Source organism: Rattus norvegicus, chromosome 12 (genome assembly GCF_036323735.1).
Source record: "Rattus norvegicus strain BN/NHsdMcwi chromosome 12, GRCr8, whole genome shotgun sequence".
Taxonomy (NCBI): domain Eukaryota; kingdom Metazoa; phylum Chordata; class Mammalia; order Rodentia; family Muridae; genus Rattus; species Rattus norvegicus.
In genome coordinates, this window is record NC_086030.1 from 15,979,244 (window position 1) to 16,002,907 (window position 23,664).

The window sequence follows — 23,664 nt, forward strand, 5'->3', positions numbered from 1 at the left end:
GCCCTGACTTCCCAGTCCAGCCCTCGCACCTGCTACAGTCTCCAGTAGGGAGTGGGTGCAGCCAGAGGAAGGTAGCGGGAATAAAGAGGGGCAGGAGCCTCAACACGGTCACGAGCACATTACCTCTCCTCCACTGAAGTCAGGTTGTCAATTTCCGTCATCACTTCTGCAATTTCATATTTCAGCCTCTGTCAGAAAAGAAGGAACTAGGTCATGGGGCATCTTACCTATCCTACACTCATAGGCTCAGAGACATCCTGAACCTCTCCAGGCATGAGCTTGCCCAAAGACTCACGAGCATTACAAGGTCAAAACCCAACATCTGTACCAGCAAGGCAGACTCAGTGTCAGAGGCAGTTCAGCACAGAGAACACAGTCATGCCTGCACACTCATGCACACACATTTGTTCACACTCATGCACACACTCATACACACACACTTGTTCACACACATGCACACACTCATGCACATGCACACTCATGCGTGCCCACACACAATCTCCACCTCTCATCACATACACCACAGAGGTCCAACTAGGCAGGCTCTTAAGTAACTGTACGAAAAACCAAGAAGAAAGTAAAAAAACAAAAGCATGTAGAGGTGAGCAGGGTCCTTAGTTAAATCATGCAGTGTCACGCATGACCTGAGGCATGGGTAGCCTGCACTCTGAGGGAAGCAGAAACTTAGAAATGTCTAGGTTGACATCAGGTTTGCCAACCAGTCTCATGATTGTCACTTCATAAAGATGCAAGCCCCTGGAGCTAGAGAAATGGCTGAGGAGTGAAGAGCTGTGCTACTCTCTTTAGAGAACCTAAGCTCAGTCTCTCCCACACATCAGTTGGCTCACAAGCACTTAAGCCCAGCTCCCGGGGATCCACTCCTTTGGCCTCTGTGGGCACCTGCACCCATGGGCATTTACCCACACATATACATAATTTAAAATATTAACACTTTAAAGTGATGATTAGTTATGATTCCTTCTAAAAGAGTGACATGAAGCCCACTCATGTTGGACAGGGTCCAACTCAGAGACATCAGAAAGAGAGGGGACAGAAAAGGTTCAATCCCCACTGGCTGGCTTCCCCGCCTCTCTGCAGTCAGAGTTCAGGGAAGAGTCCGTGCTATTGAGCATATGATCACTTCTGTCCACACGACGTCCATTCTTACTCTTAGATAAAGAACTTCTCTGCTTTGCAGAATTTTCCAAGAACAAGGGCCAACCTTACAGCCAAACAGGCACCAATTACCTCTCAAGTACAAAGACATTTTATTCAGAACCCCATTATGTGTGTGCCAGCAAGTTCAGACGTAAACAGTTCCTAGAAAGGAGTCATTGTCTAGGACAAGGCCTGGGCTACATCAAGTGGCCTGTGAAGCAACATTTACTTTGGCAATGACAATGACTAGGAAGCTTCTCAAGCAGAGCCACACGACTGTCTTTCCTGAGGAAGCTCCACACCAAGGACCTGGCCTCTGACTGGTGTCTGAAGCATCACAGATCGCCAGCTCTGAAACTGTACATCTCCTGCCCTGTGGGATACCCTCCGCCCTGGCCTCTGAGTCAAGTACACAACTGCAGGGAGGCCATGTTTATCCATTGGTTTTATTTATCTTTGTTTACATTTGTTATTCTGCCCTTACCAACTAGGCACACGATATACAGTGAGAATCTAACAAACATGCTTGTCTGTCCATTCAAAGGACACCTCTCTAAGAGCCTGGAGTAACAGACACAGAAAAGGGCTTTGTATCCGGCTGTTGCCACTGTTTACACTAACAACTCTGAGGCCACATGGCAACTCCTGGGAATGCTATTCCCACCAAGGTTAGTCCTATCCCACAGGGCTTGTGCTGTCTGGGATGGACAGTCTTTGCCACAGCAGCCTTAAAGCTCCATCTCTTCTTGTCTCTGTGCTTCCAATGCACACAGACAGAAGACCAGTCTCACATGTTCCAGCTCCCATGCAGTGTTCCACACAAACGCAAAGGCTGGTTTTACCTCAATGTCATCAATAAGTTCCTTTTTCCTTCTACGGATGTCCAAAAGCTCTTCTCGCTCTTCTAATGACAGGTCTTCAGGCACTGAAAAGAAGAAAGAAAGAAAGAAAGAAAGAAAGAAAGAAAGAAAGAAAGAAAGAAAGAAAGAAAGAAAGAAAGAAAGGAAGAAAGAAGGAAAGAAAGAAAGAGAGAGAGAAAGAGAAAGAGAGAGAAAGAAAGGTAGGTAGGTCAATAACTTTGGGGAACCTGGTAAGGCTAGGTCGGGTTGGGAGGCCCCTGACCTTCCTGACCCACCCCACAGAGGCTGCCTGCTTCTCTGGAGGAAAACAGAAGCTAAAGGGCACCAACCACCTCTGTGCACACCTCACCCTACCACCCTGCCGCAATGCAGATTATCCCGCCCCAAGCTTTATCACAGACCTTCCCTCCCCCCACAGAGCCCCGATGAGCGGGTACTATGGTGGGGTACTTCTCTATATCCTCTTACAGGCTGTAGTGCTAAGACAGACACAGATGCCAACCAGTGCCCAGCAGAGAACAGTAGGCAAGGCCATCCTGCCTTTCTCAGTCTCTCACGGACGTGCTACATGTGTAACACACAAAACAGAAACACGAACGTGAGAAAGGTCAGAGTGGTTACACTCTGGGGACTGAGAAGTGCAGTGGGAAGTCAGCAAGGTGCTGGCCGCCCACAGTCTGCCCCACCCCCTCCAACCTTGTAGAATTCGGGGCTTTCTTAGGCATAACAATAAAAACACATGCCCTGATAAAATACCTTGACAAAACCATACTAAAGGAGACAGGGTGTATTTGCCCCACAATTCCGATCCATGTGTAGGAACGCCATGGGGTTTGAGCACACACATCCACAGTCAGGAGCAGAGAGAGTCCATGCGACCGTGTGACTGTGTAACCGTGATAGTGCACAGTTTGCTCTTGTCACTCACCTGGACCCGGACTGTGCATGAACTGGTGCCACCCACACTCACTGGAGGTCTTCCCTGCCTCAACCCAATCCCAAAATTCCCTCACAGCCATGGTCACAAACCAACCTAATCTAGAGAATTCTTCACTGAGACTTCTTTTCCAGACAGTCTTTTAAATGTCAAGTTGGCAATTAGAACTAACCACCAACAGGCTGAAGAGATGACCCTGAGGTAAAGAGCACTGGCTGTTCTTCCAGAGGACCTGGGCGCTGTTTGCAGCACCCACGTGGTGGATAAAAACTTTAACTCCAGCTCAAGGGGATTCACAGCCTCACAGAGACATGCATGCAGGAGAAACACTGATTCACATAAAATAAACAAACCATTTAAAAAAAGAAAAACTAACCACTGTGGGCATATAAATACAAGTCATCATGAGAACAGTGAACACAGAATTTATAATAAGCAGGTCCCCTACGGGAGGGAAGGAAATGCACATGGAGAAAGGTGGGGAGCAGGAAATTTGTGACATCACTACCTCCTTCTTCCTCTCCTCGCCGCACACTGAAACACGAATGGTACCTCAGCAGTGTCCTTAGGTAACCTATGCTAAGGAAGGGTTACTGTTCTCCACAAAACCTGGGCCCTTGGAACACCATGAGCTCAGCCATTATTATCCCCATTCCTAACTGAGGCCAAGAGAGACTGAATGATTTTTCCCTAGGGAAGATATTGAAGACAGAATGGAGTAGAAAGATGGCTCAGCACTTAAGAGTAGTCGCTGCTCTACTAGAGCCTCAGAGTTTGATCCCAGTACCCACAACAGGGAGTTCACAAGTGTCCGTGACTGTGATTCCCAGGGGCTAGATGGCTCTTTGTAGAGTCACTGGATGGATAGATGGACAGACAGACACACACACACATACACACTCACTCACCTAGATAGACAAACAGACAGACAGACAATCTTTTAAAGAGAAATAACAGTCTACAATTCAATGTATCTGGTAAACAAGAGCAGCACAATCCAAGATGTTCAACACACGCCAATCATGACAAACTTAGACTTCCGCAAGGTCTCTGGAACCAGAGTCTTCCTTCTGCCTTGCAAAGTGCCAGCTTCACTGTGGAACTGGCTTCTGCCCTGCTGTACAGTACCTGGTAGCTAAGGCTATGTGCTTCCTCGCCCCAGGGCTCCTCAAGCTTCTCCCCAGCAGGTCCTATAGAACCTCTCCTTAATTCTTACTGGCCTGACCTGTCTCAGGTTGCAGGTCTCAGCTCATACCAATCAGCAAAAGTAGGAGACATGTCCAACACATACAAAGAGAAGACATTTTATGCTTTTTATGTCAAAGAGAAGACATAAGGAGCCAGAAATGCCCAAGACCCAGAAATATGAAGCATAAACAAGCATACACTTTTTCTCTTCAAAGCAATTACCACAATCATCCACTCTGACAAAGAATATTTCTCGAATCAGCCAGCCTCTAGTGGGATGAGGCCGATATTAGGCAGGCACACAGATCAGCTGCCTAAAGCAACCCCTAAGGAACCCCGACGGCTTTTCTTCGCGACCTCTCCGACACACATACAGAGTCTAGGAGGAAAGAGCTGCTGCCGACGCCAATCCTCTGCAGATGGCTTTTCTAAGAAAACAGTTTTCCTCCTGCTGCTGCCCTGGAGATGAGGAGGCTGCTAAGCGTGAACAAAGGTAGTGGAAGCATCTGGATGACCTCATCCTAACAATCCAATGCTCGTCCTTCCGAACCTTTCCACGGACTGCCTGGATTTCCCTCTTCCACCACACACACACACACACACACACACACACACAATGTAATTTTAAAAAGATAACTTTTGTTAGGTAGGATAATGGTGTGACAGTAATACAGGAAATATCATTTTCTAGAGACTTATACCCAAGTATTTTGTGGCATAAGACTGTTATATCTAAATTTTACTCTGAAAAACTTCAGAAAAAAGCTGAACGAGCTAAAAGTTACGGAATCTATTTGACTGCGTATCAGTTCTACATTTAAAGTTTGAGATTTCTAGGCTGGTATGTGGGGCACGCCTTTAATACCAGAACTCAGGAGACAGCAGCAGGCAGATCTCTGTGAGTTCAAGAGCAACCTGGTCTTCAGATCAAGTCCCATGCTAGCCAAGGCTACGTGGAAACTGTCTCTGGGACCCATGCTAGCCAAGGCTATGTGGAAACGGTCTCTGGGACCCATGCTAGCCAAGGCTACGTGGAAACGGTCTCTGGGACCCATGCTAGCCAAGGCTACGTGGAAACGGTCTCTGGGACCCATGCTAGCCAAGGCTACGTGGAAACGGTCTCTGGGACCCATGCTAGCCAAGGCTACGTGGAAACGGTCTCTGGGACCCATGCTAGCCAAGGCTACGTGGAAACTGTCTCTGGGACCCATGCTAGCCAAGGCTACGTGGAAACTGTCTCTGGGACCCATGCTAGCCAAGGCTATGTGGAAACGGTCTCTGGGACCCATGCTAGCCAAGGCTACGTGGAAACTGTCTCTGGGACCCATGCTAGCCAAGGCTATGTGGAAACTGTCTCTGGGACCCATGCTAGCCAAGGCTACGTGGAAACTGTCTCTGGGACCCATGCTAGCCAAGGCTATGTGGAAACGGTCTCTGGGACCCATGCTAGCCAAGGCTACGTGGAAACTGTCTCTGGGACCCATGCTAGCCAAGGCTACGTGGAAACTGTCTCTGGGACCCATGCTAGCCAAGGCTACGTGGAAACGGTCTCTGGGACCCATGCTAGCCAAGGCTACGTGGAAACGGTCTCTGGGACCCATGCTAGCCAAGGCTACGTGGAAACGGTCTCTGGGAGTGAGGTGGAAGAAGAGAGAAGGAAGAAAAAGAAAAAAAATAAAATTTCTCATAATAAAAAGTGACCCCCCAACACCCTCTTTTGACTTCAACAGCTAGTAGCAGCTCTCCTTGTAACGTGTTTTGAGGTATTTGGCAGAAGCAGGCATAGGAAACGGGACACTCTTCCACACACGATTGGGTAACCCAGTGTATGTATGTGTTAAGGAAAAGGATAAAAGAACATGGAGGTTTCCTGGACCAATCTCTGCATTTCCTGTCACTCCGACACCCTGTCACCCTGTCACGCTGTCACGCTGTCGGGAGCCAGGATGCACATGAGCATGGCAGCCGCTGTTTGGTTCCGCCCCATCTCTGCAGGCCACTTCACATGCTCACCTGCCATGTGGAAGGTGGAGTGGCAGGCCATGTGAGGGAAGGCTCCCCAGCTCCTCAGACCTCCCCCAGCAGGATGCCAGTCCCTGCCCAGGGAAGTCAATACAAACTGCTTCTGATTCTGGGCTCTGCCTTGTCACTTTAAAGCTCTTGGCTTAGGAGAGGTAAAGGTGTCATGATGAAAATATTTCCTCCAACTTCAAGTAAGGAGAAAGGGCAAAGGTGTCCACACTGCACAGACTTCGGCATTTCCATTTTGCGAGAGGTATTCAACAGAAGGTGTGTTTTCTTTTCCTGGCCGTGAGACTACTGGGTGACAGCTTCCCTGTGAAGGGGCTTGAGGCCTGTGAACTGAATTTGCAGCACAGGTGGGGTGAGCCTGGCGGTTACCTGACGCGCCGCTGGCAGCGAGCAGTGGAGAGCAGCTGACGTGTGGTTCTGGCAAGCGCTGCTGGCTTACGGAGGTCTCTGCTGGTGCCCAGGAGTTGCTCTCATCTCCTAGAAGTCAGACCTGGAGGCCCACTGCAACTTCACAGTTTCCATCACACCCTACTGAACGGAGAGCCGCTCAGGAGTCTGCACTCTTGCTAGCAATGTCGGCAGACATCGCTCAGCTGGCGTAGGCCCCCAGTACATGCTTTTGCTGTGCACGTTCACTGTGTCAACTGTGCGTTTGCGTATCCCTCTCCTTCCTGTAACCTATTTTACTGTCAGCATCCCTTAGAATGTCTTACCACCCAGAAAACTGTCAAACGTCAGTCCCGTAGAAGAGAAGCACTCCATTGTGGTAAAGCTTTCCTTTCTGGGCATCACTAAATAAGTCCCTGGGGATTTAACCCCTCACCATTCCTTTCTCTCTCCTTCCTCTCCTTTACTGGGATGCTGGGTATGGAAGTTAGGGTTCCATGCGTCCCCGCACACGAACTATATCCCAGCCCAGCTTTGATCCTTTTCTGGGGTCTGGGGCTTTGCACATGTCAGGTAACTGAGCTACACTTTATTTATTTTGAGTCTAACTTAGCTGGCTCAGCCTTGAACTCATGCAGTCTTAATTTCTTTATAAAGTTTTCAAGTTGGTGGCCAGGCAAAAGTTGGCGATTCCTTAATTCATAACATTTTCACTGTTCCTACACAAACGCTGTGGCAGTGAATACAGAGTGAGAAATGCTTCCTCATGACCCTAAACAGTCAAGGCAGAGAGGCAGAGTAGGAAGTCACTCTTGAGCACACCCACCTTGTCTGCCCACCCTGTCTGTCTGTGCGTTCTCACTGGGGATGGGCAGGATCTATATACTTTTAAGATGGCTTAAAAGACAAGGAAGGATCCATTGATGAATCTTCCCAGAAATCAGTGTTTACGGTGCTATAGTTTTCGGAAAGAGGTGCTGAGAGAGCTGCCTGCTTTGCTCTCAGGACCAGAACAGGGCAGCTCCACGGCCATTACGTACAATGGCCCAGCTCCGAACACCAGGAGGCTGTAAAGTCTGCCAGTTCAAGATCTACTTAGCAAGTCTGAACTCTGCTGCTCACCTAAAAGCAGAGCTCACATGAATCATTTGTGTACAACTTTCTCATGTCAACAGGTACGGCATGAGAACAAAATACTGCTTTCCCGACTTCCAGGGCAAACGGTTCCAAAGTGAACACTCTGACCTGCGTGTGACTCACATCTCATTCTGAGTGGGGAGAGGGTGGTAACATCTGGATAAAGCTGTTTGAGATCTGGGAATTTGGGCTGTAGCATTTGCTGTTTCTCATTTTATTCCAACTCCAAGTTGCTTTCTGCTGGATCCAGGGTCTCCTTCCTCGTCAGGTCTGTGTCTACTCCTTGCTGTGAATTCTTATTTCTAAAAATGCCTTTGAGGGCTCCCGCTCATGTGTCACGGTCCTGCCTTAGTCCCCCTCTCATCCCCCCCCCACTATTAATATTACTATTGTGAGTGTTCTAAATGCTGGGTTTTAGGTAACTAGTTGGTTTATTTTAAGCTTTTAACATTTGAGTTTGTATTTTCTATGGAAATGCTTTTAATTTTCATTTTTCCCTACTAGATTTAATCTTCACTCTTATTTACCACGGATTATTAAAATATCTGTGCTTAGGGCCAGACATGATGGTGCACTCCTATAATCCCAGCACTCAGGAGGGAGACACAGGTGGAACTCAACAGAGTTGCGGCCAGCCTGGGTACAAAGCAAGTCCAGAACAGCCAGGGTTCACAAAAAGCTCAGTTTCAAAAAAGAAAAAACAAAACAGAACTGTACTGGTAAAACAAATGACCAGGCTAATTAAGCAGCACCAGCGGTTGGGCAGTGAAATCCCTGAAGCCGGCTGGCTCCATCACAGAGCTCTGACCACACGGAGGCAGGCCTGAGTTCTGTGCTCATGTGAGGGGTTGGTTGTGCAGAGCAAGCAGAACTACAGGACAGCAAGGAGCCCTGCAGCACAGTGTGTGTAGGACCACAGGGACAGTTTCAGTTTGGTCCAAATTTTGGAGAGCAAACAAAAGTTTTCACAAGGGAAAACAGTAAGGAAGGCAGGCAGGAAATCCTGTGTTCCTGCTGCTGGCACAGCTTCAGAGCAGTCACAACAAATTCAGGAGCTGGAGCCGGCCTCGCTTTCTCAGGTACCTGCCTCCTACAAACAAAGCTTTGCAAAGCGAAGTCCCACAGGCTTGGTGGAGTCTGCCGCCAGCCAGGATGGGCGACTCAAACTGGACTTTATTTTTGCCTGAAATGAAGGAGAAAGTGGACAAAATTCCATACTTTGCAGAGTATCTTTCAGAAAAGGTGAAACCAGCTACTTTTCAGATCATAAAACTTTAAAATAATTCACTGGCAACAGATCTGCAGGCAGACAGGTGTGGGCTGCCACATGAAAAGCTCCATAGGACACAGGGTCGAGAGCTTGAAGGGAGGGCGTAAGCGAAGGTTCCCCAGTTCTGATGCAAATCTCCTGAAAAGATTCACTGCTGTGGAACCAAAGGCACTGGTTTAGTAGACAGTGAAAGGGCACAGGACTGGAAGAGAAAATAAAGGCACATCGTTATGAAATTTTTAACTTTGTTAGACACCCGTGGACACAGTTCAGAAGGCTGAGTCAAGAGAAAGATCCTAAGTTCAAGGCCAGTCAGAGTCATAGAATGAGATTTTGTCTCAAAAAAACTAAAACAAAACAGACAACGAAAACAGGAGAAAAATACTATTTTCCTTTATGAGAAATGGTATAATATGTTTGATGATAGACTATAAAGTTTAAAATACATATCACAGGGCTGGAGAAATGGCTCAGAGGTTAAGGGCACCGGCAGAAGACCTGCCATGGGCTCAGTTCCCAGAGTCCACTTGGCAGTTCACAATATCTGGAGCTCCAGGGAATCTGACACCCTCTTCTGGTCTCTGTAGGCACCAAGTAGGCACTTGGTAGGCAGACACTGAACAGATAAGCACCATTGTCTTTATGGACAGAATATAGTGCAGTGGCTAGGAAGATGGCTTAGTGCGTAAGAACGCTCACTATGCAAGTATTCAGATCCGAACGTAAATCCCTCTCGGCCAAAGAAGAAGCTTTCGTGGCTGTGCACAGCTGTAACTCCAGCACTGTGGGGGACAGAGGCAGGAGGATTACTAGGGCTTACTAGCCACCTACATGGCTCTAGACCCCTGCTCAAGTGACCAAGTACAGCAGGACACTGCAATCTTCCTTTGTCCTCCACACGTAAACACAGTCCACACCCCCCCCACACACACACACACTATAAACCCTGAAGCAGCTAACAAGGTTGGAGACACTGTATGGAGAGCATGGAGTGCTGCTCCACTTACTGCATTCAATAAAGGCCAAGCATGTGCCCATTATACACTGCCTGTTCACAGACATCGACGAATAGAAGTTACTTCTCAGAATGAAGGAAAACTAGGGCGTTTTATACATCTTAGAAAACACATTGGTATTTAAAATGTACACTGGTACTAAAGAATCAGTCATCTCGGATGGGCAAGCACTTCGTAACAGTCAAGTTTATGAATAACTCACTGGGTGACAAACTCCAGGTGCCAAAGAGCTGGAATTTCTCAGCTCTGGATTGTTGCTGTATCTCAGGCTACCCTTGTAATTCCCACCCCCACATACACACATAAGCATCGTCTCTGTCTCTCACACACCGTCCATAAGGCTAACGTTCTGTTCTACAACTCTCCTGAGAAAAGACAAGACCCGGGATTTATGAATGATGACAAGCAACATTATGCTTTAAGGACTAGAAGTCAAATATGACAACAAACTATCCAATGAGCAGAAATGTGACCACTTGGCTACTCAGCCATATGCTCTGGCCCTGAGCAGCAGACTGGAAATGGTGTCTGCCACTTTCAGGTTTATTGTACTGTGAGTGATCAACACTAATGCAGCAGGGCTAACGACTTTCCTGTTGCCATCTGACAGCTTTGGATTTTCTCGGTTAGGGACATGCCAATCCTACCGGACATTAGCAAGGCATGAGCCTAGACCTTGGTCCCACTGATCATTCAATGAGAGGGAGAGAGAGAGAGAGAGAGAGAGAGAGAGAGAGAGAGAGCCCTGTACAAAGAAACAATACCTTCCCTGCATTCACAACACTGGTGACTCAAACATTAGTAAGCATGGCTGAGACAGATAATCCCGACCAGAGAGATCTGACAGCAGGAACGGAAGGGCAGCTGGGCACAGGAGGAGCGCCGAGCCTGTGGGTCTCACAAAGAGCCTCTTGACCTGTGCAGGTGATAAGGCCAGTCAACACACTCACATCCAAGTGGGTCACCTGGCCAGTCACATGATGACTGCAGCAGGAAGGCACAGTGGGGAGTGCCACAGCTGGCCTGGGTGGGCTGAGCTGCAGGACCAGGTAGGAACTGGGCGCCTCAAGGTCACATGTGGATTGCTAGTGCATGGTTACCCTCCTCTTGGGTCCCCTCAACCTCCACTGTTCCTCTTAATTGTCCCAGGACACTTTGCCTGGTCTTTGAATTAAGTAAAACAATTGCAGACAAGCAAAGACTGAGGAATTGCCATCTGGGCACTACCATTAGAGGGAACCCTGAACAAGGACGATTGAGAGACAAGAGCTGAGCCAGGCGGAGAAGAAAGCCAGAGAGAGTAAGCACAGACCTCCTCGGTCCACTCTGAAGGAAAGCCACGGCAGAGAGTAGCTTACAGAATATATGGAGCTGGTGAACAGTGACGCAAACAAGCTTCCCCCAAGCTCCTGAGAGTTATGAACCATCAAGTGGAGTCTTGACAAGATTTTATACAAAAATGTCCAGGCTATGCAGGAAAGGAACTGGGTTTCAAATTCCAAAGCTGGGAGGATTAAGGTGGGACTGAGGGTGGCTCATTACAGGGCTGGCCTAGGCTCCATCCCCAGCACCACAAAATGGAACCAAAGACAAGAAAAGAGACACCTCAACCACCATTAGAAATGCAAAACCGGGGCTGGGGATTTAGCTCAGTGGTAGAGCGCTTACCTAGGAAGCGCAAGGCCCTGGGTTCGGTCCCCAGCTCCGAAAAAAAGAACCAAAAAAAAAAAAAAAATGCAAAACCTAAAACATTAAAGCAGAAAAAATAGTGTATTGGTTCCTACTATTGGAGTGAGAAAATAAGACCGCAGTAATTTACAGTTCCTCCTATCATGAAGGGGAATCTGTTTCTCACCAGTGCCTGCAGGCTATCTTAAACTTCCTATGACCAAAGGAAGAAGGCAGATGTGACACAGTGCAGAGTCAAGGCCACAGAGCCTCACACTTCACCTCTCATATCCTGGAACCTGAGATCACCATGCTCTGGAGAAGCTAAGGCCTACAACCGTGAGGAAGAAACCACACAGAGGCAGAGCTGCAGATACCCCAGCTGTTACCGTCCCCAAACACCAGAGTGCCACTGTGTGGGTGATCTCTACCCCCACATGACCTGCCAGCTGAATGCAGTGAGATGAGTGAACCCAGGAAATCAAAAGACAAAAAGGCTGTAGAAGACAACAGGCTTCTGCCAGCTTCTAACAACTGCTCTGGAGAACTCGGTCTGCAGTGGTGTGCAACTGGTATTTACACAATGAATATAAAAGGAAAACAAGTCACACTAAAACCCTAATGGTAAAAACTGAACAAAACAAGCTACTTTTCATGAAGAGGCAGCACATTTACAACAAGCATAGTCTACAACAGTTAAAAATGAAAGCAAGAAAGTAGGGGTGGGGAGATGGCTCAGCAGGCAGGGTTTGTCATATATGCATTAAGGCCTGAGTTCACCTCGGAAACCACATGAGGGTGTGAGAGTGGGAGAACCTGAGGGCTGACAAGCTCAGACACACTACACCTCAGGCCCACTACACCTCAGGCCCAGGTCCAGGGCTCTGAATTGGCCAGCCCCATCATCTACCCCATCAACGAACTGCTGGAGTGCAGTTCCTACAGAGCAAAACCAGGACTCCCAGAGGAGATTCCGGTATTGATAGAGCAGCAGAAGCCGGCAAAGAAGTTTGGGAAAAGGGCGTACTGTCTGACATGCTGGAACACACTACAGCTTCCACAAAGAGACTTTGTTTCTTTGTTGAGGGGAGCTTGCAAGGGTGGAGGGCAGGTACTAGGGGAGGGCAAGATGAGAGGAATTGGAGTACACAATGTGAAAGTCACAAAGAACCAATAAAAAGATTTAAAAAAATCTAGGGAGGCTGGTGCAGAGGTATAAGGGCATTCACTTTTGCAGGGCATCCAGGATCAGTTGAGAGCACCCAGATGGCAGCTAACAACCATCGTTCCAGTTCCAAAGCAGCCAACACTGTCCTCTGGCCTCCAAAGACACTGCACACATGTGGTGCATCGACACACACAGGCAAAACATAAAGTAAAATAAGCACTTTTTAACGTCTCAGGGGCTTGGCGGAAAGGGCAGTGTGGATGAGAACATACTATGCAAGCATAAGAACCCAAGTTAGAATTCCCGGCACCCACACAGAAAGCTATACCCCAGAGGTATACTCTGAGGGAGCAGAGACAGGAAAATCTCAGGAGCTCACTGGCCTGGCAGCCTAGCAAAACAGCAGGGCTCGGGTTCAACGAGAAACCTTGTTGCAGGGAAATAAGGTGAAAGTGATATTCATGTATGAGTGAACTGTCATGGTTTGGGTATGACTGGTCCAGGGCAGCACTATTAAGAGGTGTGGCCTTGTTGGAGTAGATGTGTCACTGTGAGCGTGGGCTTGAGACCCTCATCCTAGCTCTGCCTGGAAGTCAATATTCACTAGCAGCCTTCACATGAAGATGTAGAACTCTCAGCTCCTGCCCCATGCCTGCCTGGATACTGCCATGCTTCTGCCTTGATGATACTGAACTGAACCTTTGAACCTGTACGCCAGCCCCAATTAAATGTTGTCCTTTATATGACATGCATTGGTCATGGTGTCTGTTCACAGCAGTAAAACCCTAAGACATGCATACACCTATACACATACATGTACAACACAAACGCTGTATTCACATCTAAAATCCTTTTAACTTTTGGAAGATGCACAATGGATAGATGGATATAGCGTGGGGGCCTAGATTAGATTCTGCACCGCACGCACGTTCCCTCTGACTGATTGCTGGGAGAGCATCCACAGTTGTCTTTATCTATAGGGCTTCCGCCTGCCTCACACTGTGAAGACAGAGTAATGTTGGTCAGACAGGAAGAACAGGCTCAGGGTCTATGCAGAGCATGAGTAAGACAGGGAGGAAGCCAGCTACATACATGCCTACTGCTGAGAATGTAGATCTTTAAAAGCAGTACTAGACACAGGAGGTAATGGATGTGTTTAATGGCTTGATTTAACATCCCACAGTGTATATATACAGCAAAACAATACACTGTAGGGGCCTCCAGCTAACACATAAAGGTACACCCTGCCAAGTTCCGTGACCCGAGTTTGAAACCAGAAACCTAAACGGTGTCAGAATAGAGCCAATTCTCACAGCTGTCCTGACATTCACGTGTGTCATGGCACATGTGTGCCATCCATCCCCAACATACTGAAGTAATTATTAAAAAATTAAATGAAAGAGCCACATAGCACACTGTCAATACACAGAAGTCTTGTTACCTCTGCCTGAGCGAAACCGGGAAGAAGATTCCACCTAAAAATGCATTCCTGGATAGACAGGTTTGTGTGGGTGACTGGATCCACCGACAGGAGATGGTGGCCAGTGGACCCACCAATGGGAGGCCAGGCCCAGGAGCAGAGCGGAGTCCACCTGGGCTTTTCTACTGACTGATTCTGAGAGCACAAGGCTGGGAACAGAGGGGTTTCTAGATCAGCATCCACCTATTCACCTACCAAGTTTATTCTCTACATTTCTAGCACTTGTGAGCCCACTGCAGCAATGGTGGTCTCCTAATTCAGACTCTGGACCTGTCACTGATAGGTGAGTAAGGAACTGAATGACTCAAGGATGGCCACAGAGGTGAGCTCTCTCTTCTAGCCATCCCACACCACGGTGAGTGCCCCATTATTCCTCATGGCATAGCATCCATTCCTGCCCAAGGCACTCACAGTGCTTTATCTCTTAGCTTTCATGGAAAGACCATGTTCTCTGACCACAGAATCATAAAGTTAGAATTCAGCAACAAAACAGTCACTAGAAAAACCATTTGTTTAGAAATTAAAAAAACAATCCTAAAAAGACAGTATGTTAAGTGAAGTAAGACAAATGCCACATGTTCTGTTTCCTATGTGGAAGCTAGCAATATGGATGTCAAGTAGAAAACAGTCATTACAACAGTCAGAAGGGGAAGGAAAGGGATAGAGTGGGTGGGTAACTAGGAGGAAGGTGGTCCCATGTCTCTAACACACAGCATGGCCAGATGCTGGCATCTGCCACGTAAGAGGCTCCAGCAGGAGACACGAGTTTCAGGCCATGCTGGGCTGCATAGTCCCTGAGAGAGGAGATCTGGAAGAGCAGAGTCTGGGGTGCAGAGCAGTGAGTAGCAATGCTAATTACCTTATCTGATTAGTGTACACTCTGTACACAAATTAAGACTGTACACTAATAATATGTACAACTATTATATTAATCAAAAAGAAAAAACTAAGGACCCTAACTGCAAATGAGTTACTGGTCAAAGAAGACATAGTAAAAAATTGGTTCTCATAGTAAAAAATTTTAAAGACCCAAAATGGGATAAGTGTGTAAAACTGTCACATACATAGCTATAAAAATGTCATGGGCTATAGCTCTAACACTTAGAAAATCACAAGCTAACATGACAATTTTAGAAAACAAACTAAAAATGTAAGCTAGGCACACTCGCTTTTAAAGTAAAAATAAATTACTTAAACCCAAAGAAGAAAATGAAACACTTAATTTTTTTTAAATGTGATCCATTGTAGCCATTTTGGAACAGAGCTTGGCAGTTCTTCAAAGACTCAGTCTGCTTAATGCTGCAGTTCAACTGGGTGTGTATCTCAGAGAAGTAAAGGTAGCTGTCAACACGGAGACCTGCATGTCAGTCTTCAGAGCAGCACTGCTGACAACAGCCAACGGTGGGAACGGTCCAAAATCCACCAACAGAAGAGTTGGGGGAGGGGGGCAAAGAGGGGCATAGACAGAAAGACCCATGCTCATGTACGCACGCACACACAGGCACACACACACACACACACACACACACACACACACACACACACACGGAGGGAGGGAAGGAAGGAGGGAGGGAGGGAGGGAAAGAGAAGGAGAGGGCGGGCGAGAGAGAACGCGTGTGTGCCTGACTAGGTCTGTGCATAGATAGGCATCAGATCCCCTGGAACCGGAGCTGCACAGTCATAACCCACTATGTGGGTGCTGGAAACCAAACCTGGGTCCTCTCTAAGAGAAGCAAATAGTCTTAACTGCTGAACTACGTCTCCAGCCCTCAAGACCACATTTTAATAGGGAAGGTTGAGAATAGGCCAAGAACAGATAAAACCGACTCGTGGTGATAGAAATCTGAGCAGTGGTTAGTCCGAGGGTGGAAGGTGCTGCCTGAGAAAGGGCATGGCAGAGCTTCTGAGGTGGTGTCAAGTGTCTCCTCTGATGTGGGTGGTCACTACCCAGTGCATGTATCCAGCATATGCGGACAGCAGACAGCTTGAGCTCTAGGGAACGCTTAGATTCTGAGCACTCTGTTAGTCAGATTCCTGTCACCGTGACAAACATCCACGATAATCAGCTACAAGGGAAAACATTTATTCTGGCTTGGAGTTGCTGAGGTTTTAGTCCATAGTTGTTTGGCCCTGTTCCTTCTGGGTTGGGGGCAAGAGATAAATGACCAAAAAAGAAACCACTTCATGGCCAGGATTGGACAAGTGAATGGAAGAAAAAAAAAAAAACCCAAGAATCCAAAAATCCCCTTCAAGAGCACACTTTTGATGAACATTTAGATTTTTTTACTTCCTTGTTCTAGGCCCCATCTCTTCAAGGTCCACCAACTCTCGAGAGTGCCAAACTGGGAACAAAGCCTTTACCATACAAAACTTCAGCAAGTATTTGAAATCCAAACTATAGCACAGTAACCCAGACATTAGCACGCACTTTATTATCCTGAAAGGTCTCCATCTAGGGGCTGGGAATAGTTTAATGGGTTAGAATGCTTGCTCTGCAAACACAAGGAACTGAGTTCAAATTCCTAGCAGCCATGTTAGAATGCAGGCATTGGCTACACAAGCCTGAGACTCCGGGATCAGAGGACTAGAGACAGGTGATACGAGGAACCCCCTAACCAAACCAGTGAGTTTTCTGGTTCTGCTCTGGTTCGCACACATGGGCAATTGTCTCCCTCCCCCACGCACACACCTTAAAATTTTTGAAGACTACACCAGAATACTTGACTCCTTTCAGCCCTTGACAAGAAAAAAAAAAGTGTTTCCTAAAAAATCAAAGCCTAAGACAGTGTCTGGAAATAGTAAGAACCAGCGTTCATCAGTGACTCCGGCAACCAAGAACACTGACTTTGAACACAGCCCTTTTTTTTTTCTTCCAAAGTTATTACATTTCACAGTAAATAAAATTGTTTAAAAATTAGCACATTGTGGGGTTGGGGACTTAGCTCAGTGGTAGAGCACTTGCCTAGCAAGCGGAAGGCCCTGGGTTCGGTCCCCAGCTCCAAAAAAAAGAAAAAAGAAAAAAAAATTAGCACATTGTATAGATAGATTTAAAACAGCAAAAATTGAGAATCAGAGCAGTCAGTAGATTCTTTAAATGGCAGCCTTGTCTTTAGACAATGTTGCATATTTTTTTAAAAGCTGGCATTGCAATGTCCTCAAATTAGGCTTTTGGACTCCATGTAAACATCCCCTTGACAACTAGCATGGCAGCCCACAACTGCTGCTCTTCCTGTTGGATGATGCAGTCAACTCCTGCCAAGGAACAGAAGAACCACTGTAGTCCTGTGTTACTGACACAGTGGTCGAGGGCAGTTTACTCCCTGGCTCTATCCAACAAAACCAAACACAAGAACCAAAGACACAGCCAACTCTCTAAAGCATGCGACAAAAATGTTCCCTCAGAGTCTCTGGTTCTAACTGATTTTCCACAGCAGTTCTCACCGTGCGGCCTGTAAGCCTCTACTGGAACCACTCAGAAGCACACATCTGGGGCTGAGAGACACGGAACTCAGTAATTACTGCTGACTTCACAAGTACGATGGCTAGAGTCTGCGTTCCCAACACTACATACAAGGCCAGGTGCAGCCGTGTGAATCTGTAATCCCATGACGGGGGAGGCAGACAGGAGGATCCCTGGGAAATTGCTAGGCAGCGTGCCTGGCCAACTGAGTGAACTCCAGGTTCAGGCAAAGACCTATCCCCAAAATAGGGAAAGACACTTGACACTAACCTTTGGTCTCCATGCATCCTTCCCCTCCCCCTTGAACACATACACCTGCACATACACATTCACATGCACACACGAAAGTGCATGTTTGAAATACGGTTTCCAGGCCTTTCACATCAGAACCTCTAGACAAGATTTCAAAGATTCTGAATTTTAAAGAGATTGTGGAATGATTCTATTAAGCACAGAAACTTGAGAGTCACTGGGAAATGGGGAAATCCAAATGCTTGGACTTGGTGCACTAAGAATGGAGGCAGTGTTGTGGTTCAGATCTGGACCAGTTCCTTTTGTGGGCTCCTGGTTGAGATCCTGGTTTCCCATGCAGCACTGTTCATAGCTTTCGAAAGGGATTAGATCATGGAGACTCGGATCTCATCCACAGGCCTTCTTGTGAAGGGTGGGACCTGGCTGGAGTAAGGAGGCCACTGGAGGGTTCCCCAAAAGGGGCCCAGCCTCTTTCTCACCCTCTGCTTCCTGCCACCATGAGGTGAACAGCTTTCGTCCTCTACATCCTTCTGCCCCTGCATCTGCCCCATCACAGGTCTATAGCCTGAACTGAAACTTCTAGAATGTCATGGACTGAAACCTCTAAAACTGAGAGCCAGAAAAAAAGATGTTCTTCCTTCGCACTGTTTGTCTCAGGTACTTTGTAATAGTAACATAAAACAGGCGGCAATCGCCAGGAAACTGTAGGCCGCATGTGTGATGCACACTTATAGCCAAGCGCTTGAGAGGCAGAGACGAGGCCATCCTGAGCTTCATGAGGCTGCCTTAGTCCGTGTTGCATTGCTGTGAGGAGTCAGCATGACCAAGGCAACTCTTCCCAAAAACCAAACCAAACCAAACCAAACCAAACCAAACCAAACCAAAGAGCATATAATTGGGGCTGGCTTGGAGTTTCTGAGATTTAGTCCATTGTTTTCATGGCAGGACGCACAGTAGCTGCAGGCAGACACAGTGCTGGACCAGCAGCTGGGAGTGCTACACCCAGATCCCCAGGGCGCAGCAAGAGACAGACACTGGGCCTGACTTGAGCTTGTGAATCCTCAAAGCTCACCTCAGTGGCACACTTCCTCCAACAAGGTCACACCTACTCCAACAAGGCCTAATCCTTCTCAAGTAGTGCCACTCCCTGGTGACTAAGCCTTCAAACGCATGAGCCATGGTGGCCATTCCTACTCAAGCCACCGCAGAGACTTTGGCTCAAGGAAACCAAATAGGGGAAGACTGAGTCTTGAAGAAGTGCTGTCTCAAATCTTCATCCACCACTGACTAGCTGGACCACCCTGAGGTACTGACTAAACTTCATGTGACTCAATTCTCACCTGTGAAAAACAATACCACTACTTTTTTTTTCTTTTTCTTTTTTTCGGAGCTGGGGACTGAACCCAGGGCCTTGCGCTTCCTAGGTAAGCGCTCTACCACTGAGCTAAATCCCCAGCCCCCAATACCACTACTTTTAAAAGGTAGTCACATCTCTTCTTGATCTTGAAATTTTAAAATAAGTACTGTATTTTTAACAAAAACAAGAAATAATTTAAAAATTTGAAGAATACTTGAAAAATTAACAATGGACAATGAGACTTTCTACCCTCAAAAACAGTCAAGGAAATAATTTTTATATTAAACCTGATAGGGTGATTCTTTCCACATCCAGAAGTTGAGATTGTGGAGGAAAGAGAAAGCTTCACAAATACATGAATAGGAGCTGTGTGGCGACACTGGATGACAGTGTGCCAGCCTCTCACAAAGCTAAACACAGGCAAGCAATACAAGCCGCTGCTGCATTCCTACAGACTTACCCAGCGAGCCTGCCCACGAGTATTTATAGCAGCCATTTCATTACTGCCCAAATCTAGAAGCCACTGTGATGCCCTTCGATAGGTAAACAGAGGAACTGATACATTCCTACTATGGACAGTATGCAGAAATAAAGTATAAAGCTGTGTTAGTGAGGTGTTCATCGCCATGATAAATACTTAAGAGACAGTCTAAGGATAAGACTTCTTCCCAGAAAAGGGGGATTATCCAACCTCCTCACCTCAGCCTCCAGGTCATGCTCAGATCTCACCCACCTGGGTGCTGTCCCTTCCTAGTTGGCAATGCCTTCTCCTGAGCACGCACTCCGCTTCCCTCCCCTTCAGGTTTGAGCCTGACCTGCCCCATCCCACTAGTAAATTAAAGACCCACAACCACTGCCTAGATGACTTCACTCTGGAGCAGCCACCATTAGCAAGTGATCTAGAAGCAAGAGCTTGACTGGAGACTCAGTGCTCCAGGGTCAAGCCCAGGGTTTCAACTCCTGGCTCTTCACTGGCTAAGCTGTGTGAGACTAGATACTTGTGTTTCTCTTATTCATTTAAGAACAGTTTGCTGGCTTGCTTGCTGGCTTGCTTGCTTGTTTCCAAGACAGGGTTTCTCTGTGTGGTGGCCCTTGCTGTCCTGGAACTCACTCTGTAGACCAGGCAGGCCTTGAACTCGCAGAGATCTGCCTCCCTAGTGATGGGATTACACAAAACACTATGTACCAGTGCAGCCAGGTACTGTAATACCTGCAATTGCAGCACTTGAATTGAAGAGGCAGGAGGAGTCCGAGTATTTGAGACCACACAGGGACACGTACTGAGACCATCTTTTTAAGACAGCAAAATCAACCACTATAACCATTTGCGGGGGTGGAGTAAACAGGTGAACAGGCCTGTATCCAGGGACTGAACCAGGGACCTGACTGATTCACACAAGTGAAGCACTTTCCTGATTGAGCTACATCCCCAGATCCTTCATGGCCACTTTTAAATAATTTTATTTATTTTTATTTTATGTGCACTGGTGTTTTGCCTGCATGCATATCTCTGTGAAGTATCAGACCCCCAGGAGCTTGTGAGTACTGGGAACTAAACCTGAGTCCTCTGTAAGAGCAGCTACTTTGTAAGTGCTCCCGACCACCCAGCCATATCCCTCCAGCCCCCTTCATAACCATTTTTAAGAGTGCAGCTCCGGGGCTGGCAAGATGGCTCAACAAATAAAGACACATGGTAAAGGTGCTTGCCACCAAGCTAGTTCCAACTCGGGAATCCACATGGTAGAAGATGAGAACTGACTCCCTCAAACTGTTGTCTGACTTCCACACATTCTGTGACATGTGTGAACGCACAGCACACACATGTACATAGATAGATAGATAGTTGATAGATGGATGGATGGATGGATGGATGGATGGATAGATGGATGGACAGACAGACAGGTTCTGTAGTATCTCATCTTGCAGATATATGTACACATTAAATACTAAGTTAACCCCACTGTTCTTCACCCTTGAGAGTCACCATCCAATCATCTGTCAGTAAGAATCTACCACTTGTAGACACTTCATGTAGGGGCTTCTGGGAGAGGTTTACTATACTCAGCCCAACGGCACCCTCAGGGTTTATCTAGGTTCTAGTATGTGATTTCCCTCTTTTGGATAAAAAAAATAAGTGTCTCACTTTGTACGCCGAGGCTAGTCATAAATTCACGGTGATCCTTCTGTCTCAACTTGCCCACAGTCCTGGAATTCCAGCATGTACAAGTCTATAAAAAAGAAAGTTCTTCCTTCTGATGGCCGAGTAACCGTCCATAGTAAGGACCTACCACAAGTTGTTTATTCATTGTCAAAAGAAAACTTTGTTAGATTTATTTTATTCTATATGTATTTTGCCTGCATATATGTATGCACACCACATGTGTGTGCTGCCTGCAGAGATCAAGAAGGCACTAGATCCCCTGGGACTGGAGTTACAGAGAGTTTTGAGCTAGGAATCAAACATGGGTCCTCTGCAAAATGAACACGTGTTCTCATGGCTGCACCATCTCTCCAGCGCATGGCCCCACTTCTTACTACAATCAAGGGCCCTGTGGCCGTCTATGCTTGCTTTGTCAAGGATTGTCCACACTGCTCTCCATGACAGTTATGCCTTTTACATACACACACACACACACACACACACACACACACACACACACACACACACACACAGAGGAGACCCAATTTCCCCATTCCTCCATCTTTAATAGCAAATGTGGGGAAACTGCTTTGCCATAGCAATGGGAATGCTGTATCAGTACCATCGGTAGCATCATGCTAAATTATTGTTTAGCTATGTCTACAATAACACACAGTAGGTGCTCAGAAAGTATTTCTTGGATTGGATGCTAGCAGTACAGCCTTGCGGCATATTTAAGTGACGGAGAGAACTTTCAGAACACTTACAACATAGATTTTTCCTTTCCAAAAATTTGCTCAAGGGATTGGAGGCATTTGCTTACTAATGTCTTACAATAGAAAGAGCTGTTTCATCATCCTGAGTGAGCTAACCCAATCACAGAAAGACATACATGGTATGCACTCATTGATAAGTGGCTATTAGCCCAAATGCTTGAATTACCCTAGATGCCTAGAGCAAATGAAACTCAAGACGGATGATCAAAATGTGAATGCTTCACTCCTTCTTTAAAAGGGGAACAAGAATACCCTTGGCAGGGAAGAGAGAGGCAAAGATTAAAACAGAGACTGAAGGAACACCCATTCAGAGTCTGCCCCACATGTGGCCCATACATATATAGCCACCCAATTAGACAAGATGGATGAAGCAAAGAAGTGCAGACCGACAGGAGCCGGATGTAGATCGCTCCTAAGAGACACAGCCAGAATACAGCAAATACAGAGGCGAATGCCAGCAGCAAACCACTGAACTGAGAATAGGACCCCCGTTGAAGGAATCAGAGAAAGAACTGGAAGAGCTTGAAGGGGCTCGAGACCCCATATGTACAACAATGCCAAGCAACCAGAGCTTCCAGGGACTAAGCCCCTACCCAAAGACTATACATGGACTGACCCTGGACTCGGACCTCATAGGTAGCAATGCATATCCTAGTAAGAGCACCAGTGGAAGGGGAAGCCCTGGGTCCTGCTAAGACTGAACCCCCAGTGAACTAGACTGGTGGGGGGAGGGCGGCAATGGGGGGAGGGTTGGGAGGGGAACACCCATAAGGAAGGGGAGGGGGGAGGGGGATGTTTGCCCGGATACCGGGAAAGGGAATAACACTTGAAATGTATATAAGAAATACTCAAGTTAATAAAAAAAAAAAAAAAAGAAAGAAAGAGCTGTTTCGTAGGGCTAGAGAGGTGGCCCAGGAGTTACCAGAACATGCCGCCCTTTCAGAGGATCTGAGGTCATTCCCAGTGTCCATGTTGGTCCACCTGCAGCTCCAGCCCCAGGTAATCTGATGTCCCCTTCTGAGCTCTGTGGTCATATACATATACATACACATACATACACATACATATACACAGACCCATACACATATACACATAGTTAGAACATAATAAAAATAAAAACAGTTGTTTCAATATTATTTTATGGTTCTAGTGAATTCCTGAAAATTGGCCCCAGCACTGACCGCTGTGTCAGATTATCTACAAAACAAAGTTTGGGGAGGAAAAAAAATCCCATTAATAATGTGTCAGTACTATTTTAACTATTTTTGTGTCAAATAATTTTACAGTTGGGATGCCTTTAATGACACAGAGCCCAGCATTTTAAGATCTACAACACAATGAGGCAATGATCCTGGCTTGTGAAATACAACCTCAGTCTT

At 46.9% G+C, this 23,664-nt stretch overlaps 1 protein-coding gene across 5 annotated transcripts in view; it reads right to left on the reverse strand.

The window, feature by feature from the left end:
• Nucleotides 1–23,664, reverse strand: part of Cyth3 (cytohesin 3) — a 122,804-nt gene that overhangs the window by 25,463 nt on the left and 73,677 nt on the right. For all 5 annotated transcript variants that reach the window (XM_063271013.1, XM_063271012.1, NM_053912.2 and 2 more), the window contains 2 exon segments: nt 2,001–2,083; nt 124–188 (listed from right to left, as the gene is read on the reverse strand). In XM_063271013.1, coding sequence (XP_063127083.1) covers nt 124–161 — 38 coding nt within the window. In that variant the 5' untranslated portion in view covers nt 162–188; nt 2,001–2,083.